Source organism: Salarias fasciatus, chromosome 15 (assembly GCF_902148845.1).
Source record: "Salarias fasciatus chromosome 15, fSalaFa1.1, whole genome shotgun sequence".
NCBI classification, from domain to species: domain Eukaryota; kingdom Metazoa; phylum Chordata; class Actinopteri; order Blenniiformes; family Blenniidae; genus Salarias; species Salarias fasciatus.
In genome coordinates this window covers 22,063,030-22,082,655 of record NC_043759.1, presented here as the reverse complement: position 1 = coordinate 22,082,655, position 19,626 = coordinate 22,063,030, and the positions used below count along the sequence as shown (strand labels likewise).

At 47.2% G+C, this 19,626-nt stretch overlaps 1 protein-coding gene across 3 annotated transcripts in view; it reads left to right on the top strand.

Moving 5' to 3' along the window:
* The first annotated feature begins 2,250 nt into the window (after positions 1 to 2,250).
* Positions 2,251 to 19,626, top strand: part of bcl11bb (BCL11 transcription factor B b) — a 28,480-nt gene continuing 11,104 nt past the window's right edge. The window contains exons 1-2 of one of the 3 annotated variants that reach the window (XM_030109677.1): positions 2,251 to 3,023; positions 10,541 to 10,921. In XM_030109677.1, coding sequence (XP_029965537.1) covers positions 2,960 to 3,023; positions 10,541 to 10,921 — 445 coding nt within the window. In that variant the 5' untranslated portion in view covers positions 2,251 to 2,959. Of the gene's footprint in view, positions 3,024 to 10,266; positions 10,419 to 10,537; positions 10,922 to 19,626 lie in introns of those variants that run through there. The other 2 variants (XM_030109676.1, XM_030109678.1) reach the window with 2 other exon arrangements.

Genomic DNA, 19,626 nt, shown 5'->3' with positions numbered 1-19,626 from the left:
CTGTTGTTAGGCGGACAGAACTTCCATTTCTCTGAGTGCCCCCCCCACCCCGTCCGTCTCTCGTGTGTCGGCGTTGCCCCGCGGTGCGCTCAGGTATTTACCCGCTCCACGATGGCACTTACTGCATGTCTCCTCAGAGGCAACACTTTGGACTTAAAACCTTTCCTGTGTCCACAAGCTGGGTATTTGTGGTTTGTTGGCCCCGCGCAACCCAGCTTAAACTGCCTTTGCCCGGAGCCTGCAGATACAAGCTATAATGGAGACATTGATGTATTATTGAGAAACCCATGGGTGAGGATCAAGGAGCTGCTCGCAGCCAGCAGGGACGGCGAGAGAGAGAGAGAGAGAGAGAGAGAGAGAGGAGCGTGTGAACTAAGGATAATGTTTTTTCCTTCAGCATCCAATATGTCCACAACTGCTGTTGCTCTCTTGGCCCCGCGTGAAGAAGAAGGAGACATTTCATGTAATATCACATACTGAATTTATGCGCCGCAGTCAAAGCAATATGCTCGACAACATGCTCGGCCCATCGGTGAGCGGCGGCCGCCGCCGCCGCCGCCACTCCGCAGCGTTTCCACGTGGCGTCTGCCGAGGTTACGTCTGCTTGAGCCAGAGCCGAGATGACATTTCATTTATATAAATAATTACTGTCCTGAAAGTCCCCCAGGCCTGCCCCGAAGCAATCAAACTTCTAATGCTCTTAAATTTGCCCACCATGTTTTATTAATGGCGGCGGCTGTAAAATGTATTGCAGCGAAGCCGCACACTTCTCTGCTGATCCGCGAGGAAATAGTGTCAACTTTAAATGGCCGTGCCCAGGCTTTTATTCTTATTCAACAATGCATTTCAGCCATATTATGGCATGGCACAAGTTTCAATATATAAAAAAAAAAAAAAACCTAAAGCTTGAGTGTGTTCTCGCGGTACAAAGCACTTATTCTTTGCATACAGCGATCTAAGCGAATACAGTGGAGCGTGCGTGGAATGATCGCCCATTAGTGGCATTAATTGCCTCCGAGTGAACCTGATCTGCACTTCAAGGACCCTCGACGACTCTGAATGGTATAAATGGCAAATTAAGGAGGCTTCAGTCTAAAAATAAGAATCAAGTATTAGTGACGCCGTGTTAAGGTATCGCTCCCTGGAACAGGTTTGTAATGTCTCCTGACTGTGCCAACAGAGGGTACTGTTGCCTCACAACATGTTTAAATTATAGCTACAACAAAGCTGCAGCACAGTGTGTGCTTCACATTTATACTCATCACACACAGCATTCTGAATGTCTTCATGACACAAGTGTGGAGTCAATTAAACAGGTTGGAGGTGACTCTTGGTGTTGGTTTCATCTGAATCGGATGCTTTGTGGTCATTAAAGTGATTATTGCTTTTGCATTGAGACGTGATGGCAGCTGGATGAGTGAAGGTGGGATGCGCTGCACAAATACAGGGAGACCGCCAATACTCACTTTAGCTTTTACCCCAAATTTTACAGCAATTAACCCCAAATGCATGTTATTTTTAGCAGTGGGAATAAACTCAGGGAGAATTTGCAAACTCCAGGGATGTTCCTGTTGTGAGTGCACAGCACAGTGCAGCGAAGTGCACTTTAGAGCCACCAATTAACTTAAAAAGGCATGTGTTTGGAGGGTAAATGAGAAGTCCTGAGGGAGAATGTGCAATTTCCCTCACAGGAAGGACCAGAACTGACACCACACCGCTGAGCCGCTCATGGCAGACAGGTTCGAAGGTGAATTTGGGTTTTCAGCTTAAGCCAGACACCATGACCCGACCTTTGGAGTAACTAACAGCCGATGAGTGATAATTACGCCTGTGCGTGCGTGTGTGCGTGCGCGCGTGCGTGCGTGCGCGAAGAGATCCCGCTGTCCGCCGGTAAAGCGCCACGGACGCACTTGAACTTGAACCTCTCCAACAGACCCCAGCCGCACGCATACGCACGCGCGCGCGACCCACGGAGAGAAAGAGAGAGAGCGAGCGAGGAGAGAAGCACACTCTGGCGCAGATAAATGCGGGGGTCGCCCGAGACAAAGCGCGTTTCTTCGCGTGAGTCAACAAGAAGTAGCCTCGACACTGTAGGAGACTGGGAAACATTGGACCTCAGCTCGCTGGAAGGAAGGAGAGGAGGAGAGGAGGAGGAGGTGTCTTGTCTGCCCGCGTGCTCTCTCTCTCTCTCTCTCTCTCTCTCTCTCTCTCTCTCTCTCTCTCTCTCCCCCTCTCTCTCTCAATCAGCGAGGCTCCTGCCACCGGAGCCAAGAGTTGCCGTTCCGCGCGCCGGTGCCAAAACGCGCAGGAGGAGTCAGTGCCAAAGGGTCATTTTAGCGCACCACAGCTGAATTGGACGGACTGTAGGGAAATCCTAAGGTGAACAGCTGTCATTTGACCCCAGATGATATTATTAAATCATTAAAAAAAAAATAAAGAAAGAAAGAAAAGGGGGGAATAAAGACAGAGGATCCTAATAGGAGTCAATATCCATCCCCCGGTGGAGTGCTCTGTACTTCAGTTGTCACCGCGGTCTCTGCAGAGGTGGGCAGTCAAGGATTTTTTTTTTTTTAATCTGCAAACGCTTTTTGCACAAATCCTCACCTCATCGGTCGCTTTTAGACCAATTCCTGCCTAAAACACACCTTGGCTTTCCTCGAAATCCCCCTCCCCTTGAAGAAGACGCCGCCGGGAGGACGCTTGCAGGAGAAGAAGAAGCTGCGCTTTTTCCATCACCGACGCGCACCGGTCCGACCGTCCACGCATCCACGCGCGCGTCAAAGTTGCACCGATTACACACCAGACTTGCGAGGAGTGGGACGGCGAGCGGCGAGGAGTGGGGGAAGGAGGAGGACGGGAGGGGAAGTTGGTGACCTGCGATCCAGAGAGGACCGACACCACGGTTCAAGCCGACTCCAAGTGCCGTTCACCGGGCGATGCCAGAGTAAATGCCGGGGCAATGTCCCGCCGCAAGCAGGTGAACCCGCAGCACTTATCGTTGACGCACAGGGAGACAATACAAGGTGGGTGCAACTCTTTAAAGTCCTCTCGCTTCATTCACTATTTGATGACTCAAGTAATTTATTCTTTGCTATCTTTTATATGTTTAGGATTAAATTCAAACTTTTCTCTTGAGGAATCATTTTTCTTTCAGTGTGGTGAATTACGCAGTAGTGGAGAGATGGCTCACATGTTTTCACTTGAATAATTTAAAAGGGATAAATGTGGAACTGTTTTTAACGAATTATATTTCTATATTATATTGTGAGTTTTGCGCTTCTAAAAAAATAAGAAAAGGAAAATAGTACATCAGTGTGTTTATTCCAATGCGCCTTTCACAACTTCGTAGAATTTTACTACTGGAGATAATCTTTTGACAACTGGGCTACGATGAGGGTGTCTGGCTCGAAAGTGTGTGAGTGTGTGTGTGTGTGTGTGTGTGTGTGTGTGTGTGTGTGTGTGTGTGTATGGGAGTGTTTGCAAGCATGCACACACGTGCGCTGAGAGTAATCCAACATTTCATCACAACAGTTTAGCTTTTTTTTGGTTCATGTGGCAGAACTGTGCATCCATGTCTGCTCTGCTAAATGTTTCAGATATTGTCTGAGTGCTGCAGTTGTGTTTTTTTTAACTTTGCATGAATTGTTTTTCTTTTCACGGCCACACACCTTCACTCGTAATGCCTCCTAATTACGATTATCGCCACATTTTTTCCCCCTGACGCACAAAGGCCGAGCAGTGTTTTAGGATTTTAAGATTAATATTAAAATTTAATGAACACGTTTATCTAGCAGTCACACACAGCAACTGGAAACACACGAAAAACACAGACAGATCTGAACTTTTATTGCTGAAATCTTTTAAAACAGAGAGGTCACAACTTTGTTTAAACCTTATCGGTGATGCGTCGTTTTTTTATTATTATTTTTTTATTGCGTGGCGCAGATTAAATCAGTCTGGATTTTTTCTTTCTTTCTTTTTTTTTTTTTGAGGAGGCATATGATTAAAAAGTCTTATAATCCAATTTCAAATCAATTATATCAATCTAACCTTCATCTCCCAGCGCTCAGCAGTGCCTAAATCCAATTTCATAGAGGCCTAATCTGGGTAATTCATTGCAGAAGTTCATGATGTAATCTTTGGCCAATATGTTTTGTGTTGAAAACGGTGAGGTGCGTTTCGTCCCACCCGACACACATTTAGCATCTACACTAATCATTCATGCCTCTCACTTTCTCTCTTACCTCCCCAGGATTTCTTCCACTGACTTTTGTCCTTTCAATATTCTCCTGCATTACCTGAAATCAAACTGGTGGCCATAGTCTGTTTAATTATTGTTATTTATTTCCTGGAAATTTCAGACAGAAAACAATTAATACAGACTGACTGGTTTCCTTCTGTCTCTCTCTGTTTTCGGGTGTTTTATTGGTTAATTAAACCAGAAATGATTTGGAGTTACATAAATTGAAGGATTAAAAAAAAAAAAAATCAACAGCAGTTGGACTGCAGGCATGTGTGTGTGTGTGTGTGTGTGTGTGTGTGGGGCCTATACCTGCAACCGTTCACCTATATTGCATAACCTGTACAAATAAGGACAAAGTGTTAAATATTTGTTTCTTCACCTTCCAGCCTTGGCTAACTTTTTTTTTTTTTTTATGAGAACCTCTTGCATGCAGGAGTTGCACAAACACCTGCTCCGAGAGTTTACTTAAAGCCCAACCTGTGGTGCTGAATATAGATGCTTGCATAATTCCGCCTTTAATTTGTTGTCACGGATTAAACTTTAATTTCCCGATACCTTTTTTGGGAGCCACGGCTGCGCCCGCATGTCCCCAGGATTCATCTGTTCTTGCCTGCAGCTCACGGTGACTGTTTTTTTTTTTTTTTGGTACAGATCTTTTTAATCATCCCTCACCTGTCCTTGGAGACCTGCGAGTGTCACATGAGTGGGATATCTGCGAATGCGAACAAAATGTTTGATGTTCGGTTCAGTCGTGCAGAAGTTTAGTGTTAAAGTCTGTTAAAGTGGAAATTTAAAGGAAAAAAAAAAAAAGAAAGAAAAAGTACAGTGATGTGCTGGAAAGCTGGGCGATGAGGAGGGCCCTGAATCTGGTCCTACCTGTTCTTATATGGTACACACTGTCTTCTGGCTGCTGATCTCTTCCCTTGAGCAATGACAGTGACCTGCGAGACACCAGTGCAAAATTAAGGGATTATACAACCAGCAGGTGCTTTTTTTTTTCTCTTTTTAATTTATAGGTCAACTGTGATGAGAAAACCTGGCTTTGAATAGGTGAGAGCGAAAGAAAAGAGGCATTGTTATTCATATAGGATTGTTCTGTCTCAGCCAGGACAACGTGTGTGTGAGTGTGTGTGAGTGAGTGTGTGCACAGATCAGCTGCTATTTGCAGAGAGCACCTCAGCTTTGTTTACCATGCCTTAATAAAGACACCACACCGGCAACTGTGATGGTTGGGAGGCTTTTTAATGTGACCGATCATCCATCTGACCCGGACTTAGATCCCTCTGTGAGGCTGTGAGGTCTGCAGAAGACCAGGGTCACGTCTCAGACCGCTGGCGGAAAACCCAACCAGAATTTTACCTGCTTCAGTCGTCTGCACAGAAATCCAGCTGGACTTTTTTTTTGTTCTTTCTTTCTCTCTTTCTTCAGGTGTCTCTGATCGCAGAAGCTCCATCAGGAGGTCATGTCGGTTACATAGCTGCACATTTCGGTATCAGCTGTCAAGACCAGTCATGAGATATCTCTTTACGCCAGTAATAATGTGAGGTTTCTGCAGGGTGCCAACATACATCAAGCTCATGTCAGATCAGGGGTTATTCTGTGTAACCGAGCACAGCCCTGTGCCCTGCAGCCAGAGCCCTATAGGTCATGCTCTTGTTAGGAGCACACAAAACCTGAATATCAGCATATTTCTGGACAGGCTGTTAGTCAAAAGACGATGTACTGGAAATCTGCTTAGCCGGGTCAGACATCTGAAGGGATGCACGAGAGACTGGAACTGCAACGAGTGCAGTCAGTGCACAAGAATGCATCAAGGAAAGCAGACACACACACACACACACACACACACACACATTTTAGAAAAAGATGCAAATTGCAAGTGTTCACACTGTAACAAATCACATGTTGCGAGCTCCTCGCTCCTGTCTGGCTGGAATCTGACCTTCTGTTAACAGTTGGTCCCTTGTTTTCTTAAGGCTTTCATAATGAAAACATCCCCACAGGCTCAGTGATTCAGTTCGGAGTCACATTCATGACAAAGTAATGACAAAATAATGTGGATTGACTGGCGCTTATCATCACAGGTCTGCCTCGCTCACAGACTGGCACATTTGTAATCTAATAGGAAGATTTCTTTTTTTTTTTTTTTTTTTTTTTTTTTTGCAGAGAGCCCATCCCAGAGCCCAGACCTGGAAACGCCTCGTGCTAACTGTTTACTCTCGGAACTGGCGTGCTACTTGTGAAACAGTTAATGTTTTCTTCTTTAGTCACACCATATGGCTGTCAAATGCTGGGAAGAGACCCACCGTGCGCACTGCAGCACCACAGCGAACGCTCACACACGTTGTGGTAACCGGATGATAATCTGCTGAGCGATTCATCATTTGAGGCGCTGCACTTCGTTTTCGGATTCTCTTTCTGTATTTGACTGTTGGTGTACACATTTCAGCTATAAAGCATGATATTCCTTTCCTGTATTTATCTCTGAAATTGTTTGGCATGTTAGATTTCTATCTCCAAAAGCCTTGCAGGCTGCAAGCCACTTACCGTGGTTCAGTGACAAGTCAGTGTCAGCAGCAGAGCCGCATTTCTCCCCAATTTCGGGCCGATAATCTAAGATTCATGATCAGGGGCGAGCCTGGTGCAGATTAGATTGACGATAAGACAATGAAACGCGCAGGCCTGGCCTTGCACCGCGCGCTCATTGGCAGAGAAAAAAGGTTAGGCTAATTGAAGCCGCTTGTTTGAATTTTTGATTGCAACCATCTGCAACGTTGCTGGTGTCACTTTTTTTTTCAATGGCAGCGTGAATCTTACCCGAGTTTTCCTGCAGGGCTTGGAAGAGAGAGAGAGAGAGAGAGAGACTGTGTGTGTGTGTGTGTGTGTGTGTGTGTTATTTCAGCTCAGACAAATGGAAAGGGGGAAAAAACAAAGCGAGGGAGAGGACAGGTCTGAACCCATTCAGCATGGCGGACCGTCATACGAGCGGCCCTCCTCTGCCTGTAACGGCAGAGCGGATCGCACAGCCGGTATTAAAATGTTGTGTAAGGGTCTGGAAGGTTAGCCTCAACGGAAAATAGCTCCTGGTTTTCAGCGCCACTTCAGAGCGTTTCACCCAAATGCGATTTTTATTTATTATTTTTTTTTAATGACAGAAAACCGTCTCGCACGATTAATCGAATTTTTTTCATTGTTTTTAACTCCGGGGAGAGCGGAACTTGTCAAACCGCACCGTAAATTTTTCCCTTTGCCCTTCAACCTTCCTCCTAAGACAGGAAGGAAAGTGTCACCAAGCTTATTGGAGTACATGAGTACAAACATTATAATTAAGGATTAGCACAACAATCAATGTCTCGCCGCGTGACAGGAGGCCTGTGTATGCGTTTTGGTATGTGTGAATCACCTGGCTTGTTTTACCTGGCGTGTTATGAGAGAGAAACGCACGTATGAGCATCAACTATACTAATTTGGATGTAATAATTGCAATTCAGCTGGAATCAAATGGCTTTTGTGGGGATTTTAATATTTGCAATTAAAAGAAAAACACTGACACACACACCTCGGCTGCTGTAATGAAGCAATCCCACAACATTACTTCTTTATTAAGTGCTTCCTTTTCCTGGCGTTTGAACTTTTTTTTTTTTTCCTTCAACCTTTTACATAAATGGAAATTTTTAGTGAAAGAGGCCCATTGTCCTCGGCCGCGTCTCCCATCTGGTACACATTGTGCAGCGGCGGCGTGGAGCAGCAGCAGCAGCGGAGTGACGGACTGGCTCTCTCCTCGTCAAACTGATAGGGGGTGCTCTAAGGCTGCCTGACTTAACTCTGCACTCCTCGATAAGGCGGCAGCGCAGCAGCACTGTCATTGGGCGGCCGCGGCTCCCTGTGAGGAAGCCCGAGACCCGGGGAGGGGAAGTAAAAGCGCGTGTGGTATCGTGTTCGACAGCCGGGCTTCGCTCCTATCATCAGGCCTTCTTCCACCACGGCGTGTTTGACAGAGCGTCAGCCGCGCTCCTTTACCTATCAAGCATGTTCCTCTCACATAGGAGTTTATACAGTGGAATTAGACACTGTCTGTCACCATGATAGCCTACATTAGAGGCTTCTTCTTTTGTGTGCATGTTTCCATTTCAACGTGTTTGTGCCCAACTTCTTTTTTTTTTCTCTCTCTCTCTCTCTCGCTCTCTTTTTTTTTTTCTTCTCCCCCCTCTGCGAGCATTCCTTGCCGGGTTCCTTCTTGCACACGTGTTTTTCTCACACAGGTGAGCCTCGGGATACGTGAGCGAGCGGGTTTCAAAGAGGGGTGCGGTTTTTTTTTTTCTCTCTCTCTCTCTCTTTGGAGGAAGATGTCCGACTGATATTCCACTGGCAGAGTCGCCGTGCCAACTCCCGCTAATTTACTGCCTTCTGCCCCCGGGCCGTGTTACTCAACCATAGGTTAACAAACAGGCCTTTCACTGTTGGAGATGGAGAGTGGAGTCCAAACGCCCAGGTGTCTGTCGGCTCGTCAGCTCTCTCCCGTTTCTGGGCGCCTCACGCCACCTGTCTTCCTCCCAAAGTCAGAAACGGGAGCGCGCCATATTGTCCGCGCCGTCCTGCTTGTACGCGCGGCGCACATGTGCGGAGTTGCGCGGCTCGTGTGAGCACTCTGGAACATTGCTTCATGTGAATTACGGTCACAAGCTGTGAACTGTAGGTAAATATGTGTTTGTGTTCCTTCTTTGCCGCCAAAGATTATGAGATGGAAATTATTTGGCGGGCGTCCAGGAACCCATCGCCATTTAGAGAAAAGATATTTGGCATCGGATCATCACTCCGGGGCGAAGTGAGAGGACTGGAACGCAAGTGTGTGTGTGCGTGTGTGTGTGAGTGTATATGTGGGTGGATGGGTGATTGAGGAAGGGGTTTGATTCATACTTGCAAAGAAATTATTTGAAAAGACGATTTTTTTTTTTTTGTTGTTGTTGTTAAAGAAATAAAGATGTGCAGCACTCTGCCAGATCTGTGCCCGAGTTTAACCGCTATGACTGGGAGTTTAGAGGAGCAGCGGCTCCCTGACAGTTGGAGATGGGTGATAAGAGAGTTTAGGATCTCTGCTCTGATAACTACACACCAGGACGCAAACACGCACAGGCGAGCGCACACACCCTCTTTGTCTAATCTTCACAATTATTAGGGTGTCATGTTTGGAGAAAGAGAGAAAAGAGAAGGCAAAAGGAGGGAGGAGGGGGGGGGGGGGGGGGGGAGGAGGAGATGCGGGTGCTTGAAGTGGGAGAAGCAGCAGACACAGGCAGGCGCTGCCATGTTTCTCTCCCAGGCATCAACACCTCTCCCTGGGTACCCGCTCACTCACACACCCCTGGTGTCTCTGGAGCTTCAGGTTTCCTCTGGGCTCTTTAGAAGACGACACATTTTCATACCGGCACATCAGGGTAGGGTTTAAAAAAAGAGAGAGAGAGAGAGGGAGGTTTGTCCATGAGGGATTTACGTTAAGCTGAGGGACAGAGTCGACGCCATAGGGGAGGAAAGGGGGGAAGAATGTGTAATGGTTATTAATGACCGTGTCAGATCTGTGAAGAATGAGATTTACTCTCTTAACAGGACCCCGGGTTTAGCTTTATAGATTTTCTGTCTGTGGAGAATACAGCGTTCAAACTCACCTGAGTCCCTACCATTCATACAGACACACACACACACACTCACTCACTCACACACACACGCTTAAGACTTCCTTTCTTCTCCCTCCTCGTTTTTCTCTCCTCCGTCCTGCAGTGTGACACACGAAAACACAAACACACGCGCGCGCGCGCGCTGCTGGATGCGGCCTCCGTTTTCTCTCCACTTTGTTGTGCGCCAGCCGCCGGAGCTCCCACGTGGTGAAGGCAGCCATCGAGCTCTGACAGCTCAGCGGCGCACAGGGCGCTCACCGGAAACCCAGCCTGCACTCTCAGATGAATAGCTTCCTGGCCACACACACACACACACACACACGCAGGCAGATAAACACACACATGTATACATACAGTGTGTGCCGTGCGGTCCCTCCCACGCAGATCTCTCACAGATAAACTGCACAGGTGTTTGTCTCGGCGAGGGAGCGTTAGTGCGACGCTGTTTTCTGCCCCTGTGATGGTAATGATCGCCTGGTTTGATAGCGAAGGGTTTCCTTCATCAGGTAATGCGTTCAGGCCGTGCGTTCGTTCTCTACCTGTCTTCTTCTCCCGGTGCGTTTCTTCTTCCTTCCCTGAAAGCAGCGCTGACCGACGCCTCTCGCCTCTTCTCTTGTCTGTGCAGCAGAAGCCAACCATGACTCAGGGGCAGGATCTCCGTCCCCGGAGCCGTCCGTCCCCGGCCTCCGGAGGCCGGGACCCGGGGAGCACGACCTGCTGACCTGCGGCCAGTGCCAGACCAACTTCCCCCTGGGCGACATCCTGGTCTTCATCGAGCACAAGCGGCGCCTGTGCCGGGGGCCCGGCGGCAGACCGGGGTCCTTCTCCAAGCCCGGGGAGGCCGGCGGGGTCATGGGCGTCCCCATCTCTCCCAGAGCCAGGTCGCTGGAGCTGGGGAGGGGCTCCATTCCGGTGGAGGTGGGCATTCAGGTGACCCCCGGAGGGGAGGAGGACGAGGCCAGGAGGCTGACGCCGGCCAAGGGGATCTGCCCCAAACAGGAGAGAGGAGGTACGTGCACGAGGACGAACAGTGTGAAGCGCTTTCAGTGCTGGTTTGAGGCCTCTGCAGTCAGTCGGTGATTCTGTCCAGAACTGGAACCGTGGAGCAGAGGCTCCTCACCAAACTCTACAGTTTCACCATCACCACCTAATAACGCCACTCAGTTGTGCAGTGGTGTTAGTGTAGGGGCATGTGTGTGGCATGCAGGGAGACACACACACACACACACACACGTCTCTCACCTGTCCAAGACAGATAGCTCTCTTTAAAGAATCCCGGCTGTTTGTTATTTTGACAGTGGCCTTCAGGAGGGATTAATGTAGCCTGAGATGATTTTATTAGAGTGAGTGAGAGCTGCACCGTGTGTCTGTTCTGCAGCATTCTGAGTAAAACATCACACACTCACACACACACATACACACACACTCACACACTGACAGCAATGAAGGACTTCTCTGGCTGAAACCAATTGTGAAAGGCGAGGCAGTAGGTGACAGAGGAGCCCCCCCCCCCCCCGCCCTGAATATTTGTTGTGTGTGTTTGTGTGTTTCCAGTTTTTTTTATATTTATTTCCGCCTGTGTGAGTGCATGCCACGTGTCTGGGTGTTTGTAAAGAAATCCTGCAGCATATGAAGAGGTTAAGAAAGCTGATTAAAATTCATCTGTGTGCGTGGTGAGGAGAAGGGGATTAATAAAGCGGCAAGGCCGTTCATCTGGCTATGAGGGGAAGGGGAATGGGAGGGATGGGGAGGGGAGTGGAGGGGAGGGAGGCCTGTAGACTGCCAGCGCTGCAGGGAAACCAATTCAAAGTTATCAGAGGAGACAGTCACCACTGCACCCCAGAGCGGAGAAGGCTATCCAGGATTACACAGACTCCAGCAGACTGAGAGGGAAGAGAGCGAGCGGGAGACGGGGGAAGATGGCCGCGCTGTAGAAGTTACCTGGCAGAATTACACGCGAGATTACCGCACAAAAAGCTGGCCGTCGCGGCGTTCCGCTCCGGCGTCATGGTCAGACGTGAAACCGGGCCTTTATGTTCTGTTTCAGGCTGGCTGAGTTACACTTTACGCTGATTTATTGGAGTCGGCTGTCATGACACAGCGGTCACACTGGTTTAAAAAGTATTTACATCTGTGAGAAGTGCAGACAGAGACGTTACGCTGACAGCGATGGCGGCTCGACTTCACAGTTTCACAGTAGTTTTTTTTTTTTTTAATTTTCTCCCATTTGATTATTTCATAAAGCGTTTTAGCATCTCGGGCCTCTGTGATCCTGCTAAATCTGCTGCTTATGAATACGAACGTTTTCTTCATTGCGCAATCAAAGCCGGCAGAGACTTTCCTTTGTCGTCGCCGCCGAGATCAATGGCGAGAGCAGAGAGTTCCTGTGTGTGGCCGGCAGCTGTGTGTGGCCACTCGCGCAGCACAGTGGGAAATATGTGATGAGGGAGCTCACAAACAGCTTGTGACAGCATGGTTTTGGATGTCACCGGCAATTTTTGGAAAATTAAAACAGGAGTGGCATTGTTTTGATTTTTATTTATTCTTTTTTTTTTTTGCATAGCGGGAACATATTAAAAACTTTTAACGAGTTGATAATGATGAAGTGGAGTAAATTGTTTTGAAGGAGATTAAGAAATTCTGGCTTTTTATTCAAGTCCAGCGCTCGTGTTCACTTTGAGAGCAACAGGAACAAAAGAAAAGTATGAAAAAAGATTTTAACAGAAAGAGATGACGTGCAGGAAGAGTTCAGCCAGAGCTCAGTCACATTTTAGACACGCTGTCCACTTGGCTGTTCTGTCCTGAGATCTGTCTGTCTAAGTGACATCAACTCCTGAAATCGAATCGCTAATCTGGCTTTCGCTCTCTGTTGCCTGTTTTCTATTTGTTGCCTCGTGTTTCCATCAGCAGACTAAGCAAAGCAGTAAATAATGAAACCATCCAAAACGCACTTGTGAGTGAAGAACAAATTCCTGAGCCAAAAAAAGTTTTCTTTTGAATCTCACTCGCACATCGCAAGTGCTGATATCCTCAGAAAAAAAAAACAAAGATCGGCGCAGCGAGAGACACAGAAAGAGCACTTTGAGATGTTAAATTGGGATTGAGCTGTGACTACAGGACGACTGTGCTCCAGGAAGTGTATTTCAGAAGTCTTAAAAAGGGTAAAATCGCACATTGATGTTAAATTAAGCTCAGTCGCATCCAGAAGAAGGAGGACGGACAAAGACGAGATCTTTATTTTGAATGTTCTTTTCCTCCTGGGTGCTCTGCTTTTTGAGACAAGAGAGAGAAAGAGAGAGAAAAAAAAAACTGCATTAAAACGAAACCTTTACACAAAAGACAGACTCTGTTAGGTGGTCAGAGGAAGAAGAAGAAGAAGAAGAAAAACAGCGAGGCAGTCAGTGAGTGAGGCGGGCTGTTAAAGCAGCAGTCAGTTAGTCATTTAGACAGACAGTCTTATCACTAAGAGAACAGGACATGAAAGCACTCCGAGCCCCGAACCAGAGAGACGAGGAGAGCTTTGTTCAACGCATTAGATTGCCACTCAAGGCAGTCTCAAGTTTCAACCAAATTAGATTACATTATTAGGTCTAATTAAGTCCAAAGTGTTAGACGCACTCACACTGACACACACACACACACACGTGCACGCTCCGGCGCATCGCGGGGAAACGCTCATCACATCCGGAGAAAGTTTCACTCACACGGCCAAATATTTCACAGCACTGGTGAACAAAACACACGGTAATGAAAAGAATGGATCTATTTGAACATGCGAACAACGCAGGTACAGCATGTGCGGTTTGCATAACATATGATTAAACTGGATTGTTTCGCTTCTTTGTCTTTCTTTTCTTTTCTTTTTCTTTCTTTTTTTTAACCTGGCTGTGTTTTAATAACATCCTGTCTGACCTCTTTGTCTGTCAGCCTGCCTGCTTAAACTGCAAGCATGCTGCAAGGCTAGCAGATTCAACCCCAAAAGGTGGAAACACACACACACACACACACACACACACACACAGCACAACATACTCTTTCTGTACACGCAGGGTAGCTGATGAAAAATGGCCCTTCTGTGCCCTGTTTTTTTCTCCTTCCACCCCCCTCAGAGTTTCTCCTGCTGATGCATGCACTATGCGTGTGTACGTGTGGGCTTTGTCAGGGTATGCTAATACGTGTGCCCTGTACGAATTTTGCGCGTGTGCGCCGTGAAGAATGATGCGTGTCATCGGCAAAGCGAGAGGTTGTCGCTGGGGGAGCGCTGGCACGCCGAGACGACCCTGGCCCCGCTTTGAACTCCTCCCAGGACGGCTGTCGGGCCCCCCCGGAGCACTTTAAGACATCCAGTACATGCGGGCGAAGCAGCATCATGACATCCTCTCTCTCTCTCTCTCTCTCTCTCTCTCTCTCTCTCTCCCATTCTTACACTGTATGGGAGATCACACGGTAAATATTTCATGAGACGATTTGAACGACAGCGACATCCTCAAACATCTCTCTCCCTCCGTCCACCTCTGATCTCCGTCTCGTCGCTTCTCGTCGCCGCGTCAGGCCGAAGACTTTGCGCTTTTCGCTTTGTTGAGCGAGCACCACGGGGGGGGAAAAAGTGGCGTTTCCGTCTTAAGCCGAGCCAAAATGGCACCGGATCCACGATCAAAGTATTGTAATGAGCTTCCAGCCACTTTAAAACTGTCACACCTACATGAAGAGGGAAAAAAAAGAAGAAAAGTCTGCGGGTGTGAAAGTGTGTTAAGGAGCATTTCGGAGCGATAAGATCGTTGGAGCTAATGGGGAGCCAGGGATGTTTTTTTCACCTTAAATGAGTCATTGTGGTTCCTGGATGAACGCCTGCGGTGAATCCTCCAAAATGTTTTACAAAAAGCCCGAGTGACCCCCCCCCCCCCTTCCTGTACTCAGAGAGGTCAAATCCGCCGTGTTTGACAGTTGTTTCGCCGCCACTGCACTAAATCAGCGGTGACATTCCTGCTTCCACACATCTCCATCGGTGTGGATTTGAAGGTGTCCCTCTCCTCTCCCTTCTCTCCCCCCCCCCCCCCCCCCCCCCCCCCCCCCCGCCTTTTTTTTTTTTTTTTTTTTTGCCCCACCACCCAATGCTCCTTTAATCACCTGGCTTGCTCTCATTTCCATATTAAATAGGCTTTAATCATGAAAAGCAATCAGGCTTTTGCATATTCATACCTTCCCCTGTACGCCGGCTTCCCTGTCTCGCTCCAGTGCCAAGCAGCCAGTAATCAGTAGGCAGGCGGCGTAATGCCATAGCCCCGGCCCATCGCATGAAAACACACACACTGCGTGAGTTAGAAATAACTTCACATGCTACTTACGTATTATCTCTACTCCAAGAGAGAGAGAGAGAGAGAGAGATAGAGGCAGAGAGGAGAGGGCTAGGAGATAAAAAAAGAAAGATGGCGAGACTGATCCCTGATTTGAGCTGTGAATATTTGTACAGAGGCTCAAGGAAAAGTCGATTTGCATAATGACTTTGTAGTTTTGCATTAATCACATTTGCATATGAAAATGCGTTAATTACTCCTGATGATTTTTTTTTTTCTTTAAAAAAAAAAAAAAAAAGAAACTTGCTTCATTTGATGTCCAAGCTCTGGGGTTGTGATTAGGGGTCACATGGTGGGAGTGTGTGTTGGTAGCATGTGTGTGTGCGCGTGCGCGCGCGCGCGCGTGTGTGTGTGTTGTGTTTGCCTGAAAATGTGTCTTTTGCTGCAGTCTGAGTCTCAGCATGTTTATACGCTTTACATGAGTGTTTTGAATGCTTGCCAGAGAATTTATCTTGTGTCTGCTGGTAGGCGTGTGTGTCTATTTTCATTATCTCATTTGTGTGTGCGTGTGTGTGTGTGCGTGTGCGTGTGTGTGAGGGAGTGTGGTTCCCAAGTGCTGTGAGTGGCAAATATTTCCTCGTTCCACTTTAGTTAAGAAAGCGTACTCCACTCCGTCGTCGCTTAAATACAGAACATCTTTTAGAATGCAAACAGACACTTTTTGAGACTTTCATCACTGATTTTTGTCTTTTTGTGTTTTCGCTAAACAATGTCAGGTTCTATTTTTGAAATATTTGCATACATTTTTTGAAAGAAACTCCATATGCAATAATCCAATTGCCTTTATTTGGTTGTTTCAAGATTTTGCTCACTATTGTTTGCATTCAAGTCTCTGTTTTGTAACTGCAGCTCGAGCGTCTCCTGTGCAGCCAGATGCAGGAGTGACTCACCGCACATAAAGGAGCTTTTTTTTTTTTTTTTTTTTTTTTTTTTTTTTTCCAGTTGTAATTTCTAAACTTAATGTTTAGTTTCCGACAATCTAATGAAACGATAAGCGATGCATGCAGTTGCTGCTGCCACTTCCTCCAGGTTGCACATGTGCCACACAACTTGAGAAAACACACCTAAAGTGTGACTTCACCTCAGCTTAAAATGGGAAATTATAAATTAGTCATTTCTTTAACATCGTTTTTGGTGCATTCGGATCATTGAACAGGTTTGTGTGTATGTGTGTGTGTGTGTGTGTGTGTGTGTGTGTGTGTGTGTGTGTGTGTGTGTGTGTGTGTGTGTGCCATTGCAGTGTACGTGTTCCTGCCTGTACGTGGGCCCCTGGTGTTGTTGGCCCATAACACGGAGCCTCAGACGGGACCACCCCCGGGGGCCGTCTGACTCCGCTCCTGTCTGTCTGTCTGCTCTCTGCTGCAGGGTCAACTAGGTCTATAAGAAAGCTGCTAAAATGCCACAGCTGCACACTGCCACAGCCATCACGTGCGCACACACACACACACACACACACACATACACACATACAGAAACATACATGCAGGAGTACTCACACTGATAAGTACCACACACACACACACACACACACACACTGAGAGCATGTGCATGCAGGAATTCGCACAATGACTCCCATCTCCTGCATCTCCCACCAAACACACTCATGCACACGCGCACACACACACACACACACACACACACACACACACACACACACACACACACACACACACACACACACACACACACACACACTGCTTAAAGGCTCCCACATGAAGGCATCAAACACTCGGCAGCCTGCTTTATGGCACTCATATGGCAGCAGATTTGATATTTTCCTACCACAGCGGGGGAATAAAACTTGCCACTAATTTGGACTGCGAGCGCCACCGCTAACTTTCAGCATGTGCTGACTGACTGTGTCTTCCAGATGTGTGGACTCTTTGCTCCTTAACAGCGTTACCGGAGAGGCATTAGAAAAACCTCACACCCCGTCCGGAGAGTGATGATGGCGCTTCGGTATTCAACATAAACACCACTAGTTTTGCTTTTCTTCTTCTTCCTGCGGTGCTTTGGAGCGAGGCGCTGATGTAAACTTCACAGACTGGCAGCTATGGATCAGAAGCTGTGTTGTGTCTGCGGGAGTCTCTGTGTTCGGCGTGTAAATCAGCGTGATCGAGGCACGCAGCTCAGTCACCTCCGATAGCAAGTGTACGTTTAACAATGCAGAGTGTTGTGATATCTATTAAATAATACCCCATGCTTGTGTTTATTGTTAGAGTCCGCATGCACACCTAAAAACTAAACTCTTCTCAGCTCCTGGGAAACATGTAGATCAAATCTTTTCAGCAGGAAAACATATCATATGCCTCTTTTTACCGGTAAATTGGGAGATGCTCTGACCGGGGCATTCACTCCCATTTCTCAACAGAAAAGTAGCGCGTTTGGGGGAAGAAAAAGGGCTACCATTAGTATTTGTGAAAAGGCAGGGAGAGATGGTGCTTGTTAGCCAGTCAGACAGGGGTAATCCCGCTTTGCTGCACTGTTGTTGTTCCTCTCCCCTTATCTTATTAGTGTCCTGCTCTGATTGGGTGGGATAGTGGCAGAAGAAAATAAGGAGACAGCATTTATGTCATATTTTTTTCTCTCTCTCTCTCTCACTCCTTTCACAGGCCGCCTCTCCACAAGAGATATTGAAAGCTTTTCATGGCACGCTTACGATTCCCCTTATTTCATCCACTTATTTGTCTCGAGCAATTACTCCTTGGGCGAACACAAACGCTCGACAAACATAAGCTGCCTTTATGTCGGTTTGTCACCTAAATATAAGTCGGTGGTGTGTGCCAACAACAACATCTAGTGTGCAAACACAGCATCCGACTGATACAGCTTTATGCAACCCTCTCACACACGAGAGTGATTTACTGGAATTAGTAAAAGTTGCACGGAGGGAAAATGAAACCAAAAAAAGAGAGCGAGTGAGTTCAAAGGTCACGGTTACTTCCATTGTTGACTGTTCTTTCAGTTCTTTTATTTCTTCCCCTCCTAACTGATTTGAATCAGTTTGTTCAGATATTGCCTCCAACCTAATGTAAGAAAAAGATCATTTAGTTTGTGTTAAAGAAGGAAGAAACGCATTAGAGATGATTTAATTCGATAATCTCTTTTCTGGAAGTCTTCATGATTTTTATGGATTTTTTTTTTTTTTTTTTTGAGGGTGAAAAAAAGTTCAGTTCCAGCTAAAAATCCTGCATGCAGTGAAGACTGTAGATTACCCAGAGCACCAGGATCCTTTTTATTTGGGAACACATGTTGATGTTTAATATTTCAAACATATTTCTCCTATGCTTCAAGCGAGATTTTGACTCTTTTTTTTTTTTTGCATAAAAACTCTCTCTAAATAGTTGCATTCTGTCCTCCTGGCTTTTTTCATTCAGCTTTTATGATGATCTGGCGTTGTTTCTCACAAAAAACAAAAAACTCTCCGGTCCCGAACGAGCCGAGCGCTCTGATCCGTTTCCTGGATCAGAGAGGACTTGCGCCGTCATGTCCATAGATGGCCCTGCAGACAGGGGAGCTGGCTGCTTCAGGTTAAGGGTTCTGCGCTCTGCCTGCGCGCTGGCGTAATTCATACTTTTCCAGAAAGCCCTCTTCTCCGTGCCGGTCTCTCCCAGAGCGGAGCGCAGCAGAGCCAGAATGAAATAAAGCCCAAGATGTTATCGGGGTGATTGGTGCCAGCGGAGCTTGTCTGGGCCTGTGGTCTGGCGGGGCAGCACTGGCCTGTACCAGTGTGTGTGTGTGTGTGTGTGTGTGTGTGTGTGATTGTGGGTGTGAGTGCGTTTGTCAGTGTGTGTGTGTGTGTGTGTGTCCTAAAGGCACTGGATAGATGAAAGCTTTCTTTAACCATAAGCTATGCAGGAGCCGTGCCAGGAGCAGGAAATGTATCAGCGTGATAACAGCCAGAGACAGAGAGAGAACGAGAAAGAGAAAAGAAACGAGAGAGAGAGAGAGAGAGAGAGAGAGAGAGAGAGTTAGACAGAGGGAGAGGCCACATGGAACCCACAGGGGGAGGCCTGAGGCCAGACTCAGCCCCATCATGTCACTTCATAAATATGTGTTGGGTGTTGAAAGACGACGAATCTGTGTTCATGCCTGCTGTTTGTGTACGTACGGGAGAGTCTGAGCGACCGCGTGAGACAAGAGGCCGTTTGACACACCTGAGCGTGTCTGAGGGCACAGAGGAGAGGAAGAGAACAGAATTCCCCTGAAGACATGACCGTTGCAACGTTAATGACGCTGCGCCGCTGGCCTCAACTGGATCCCAGAAGGACTTTAAAGACAGTAAATACAGATGAAACACATGAAGAGAGCCAGCCGCGTTATTTAACATAAAAGCTCAAATTGATTATCTGTTGGGGTT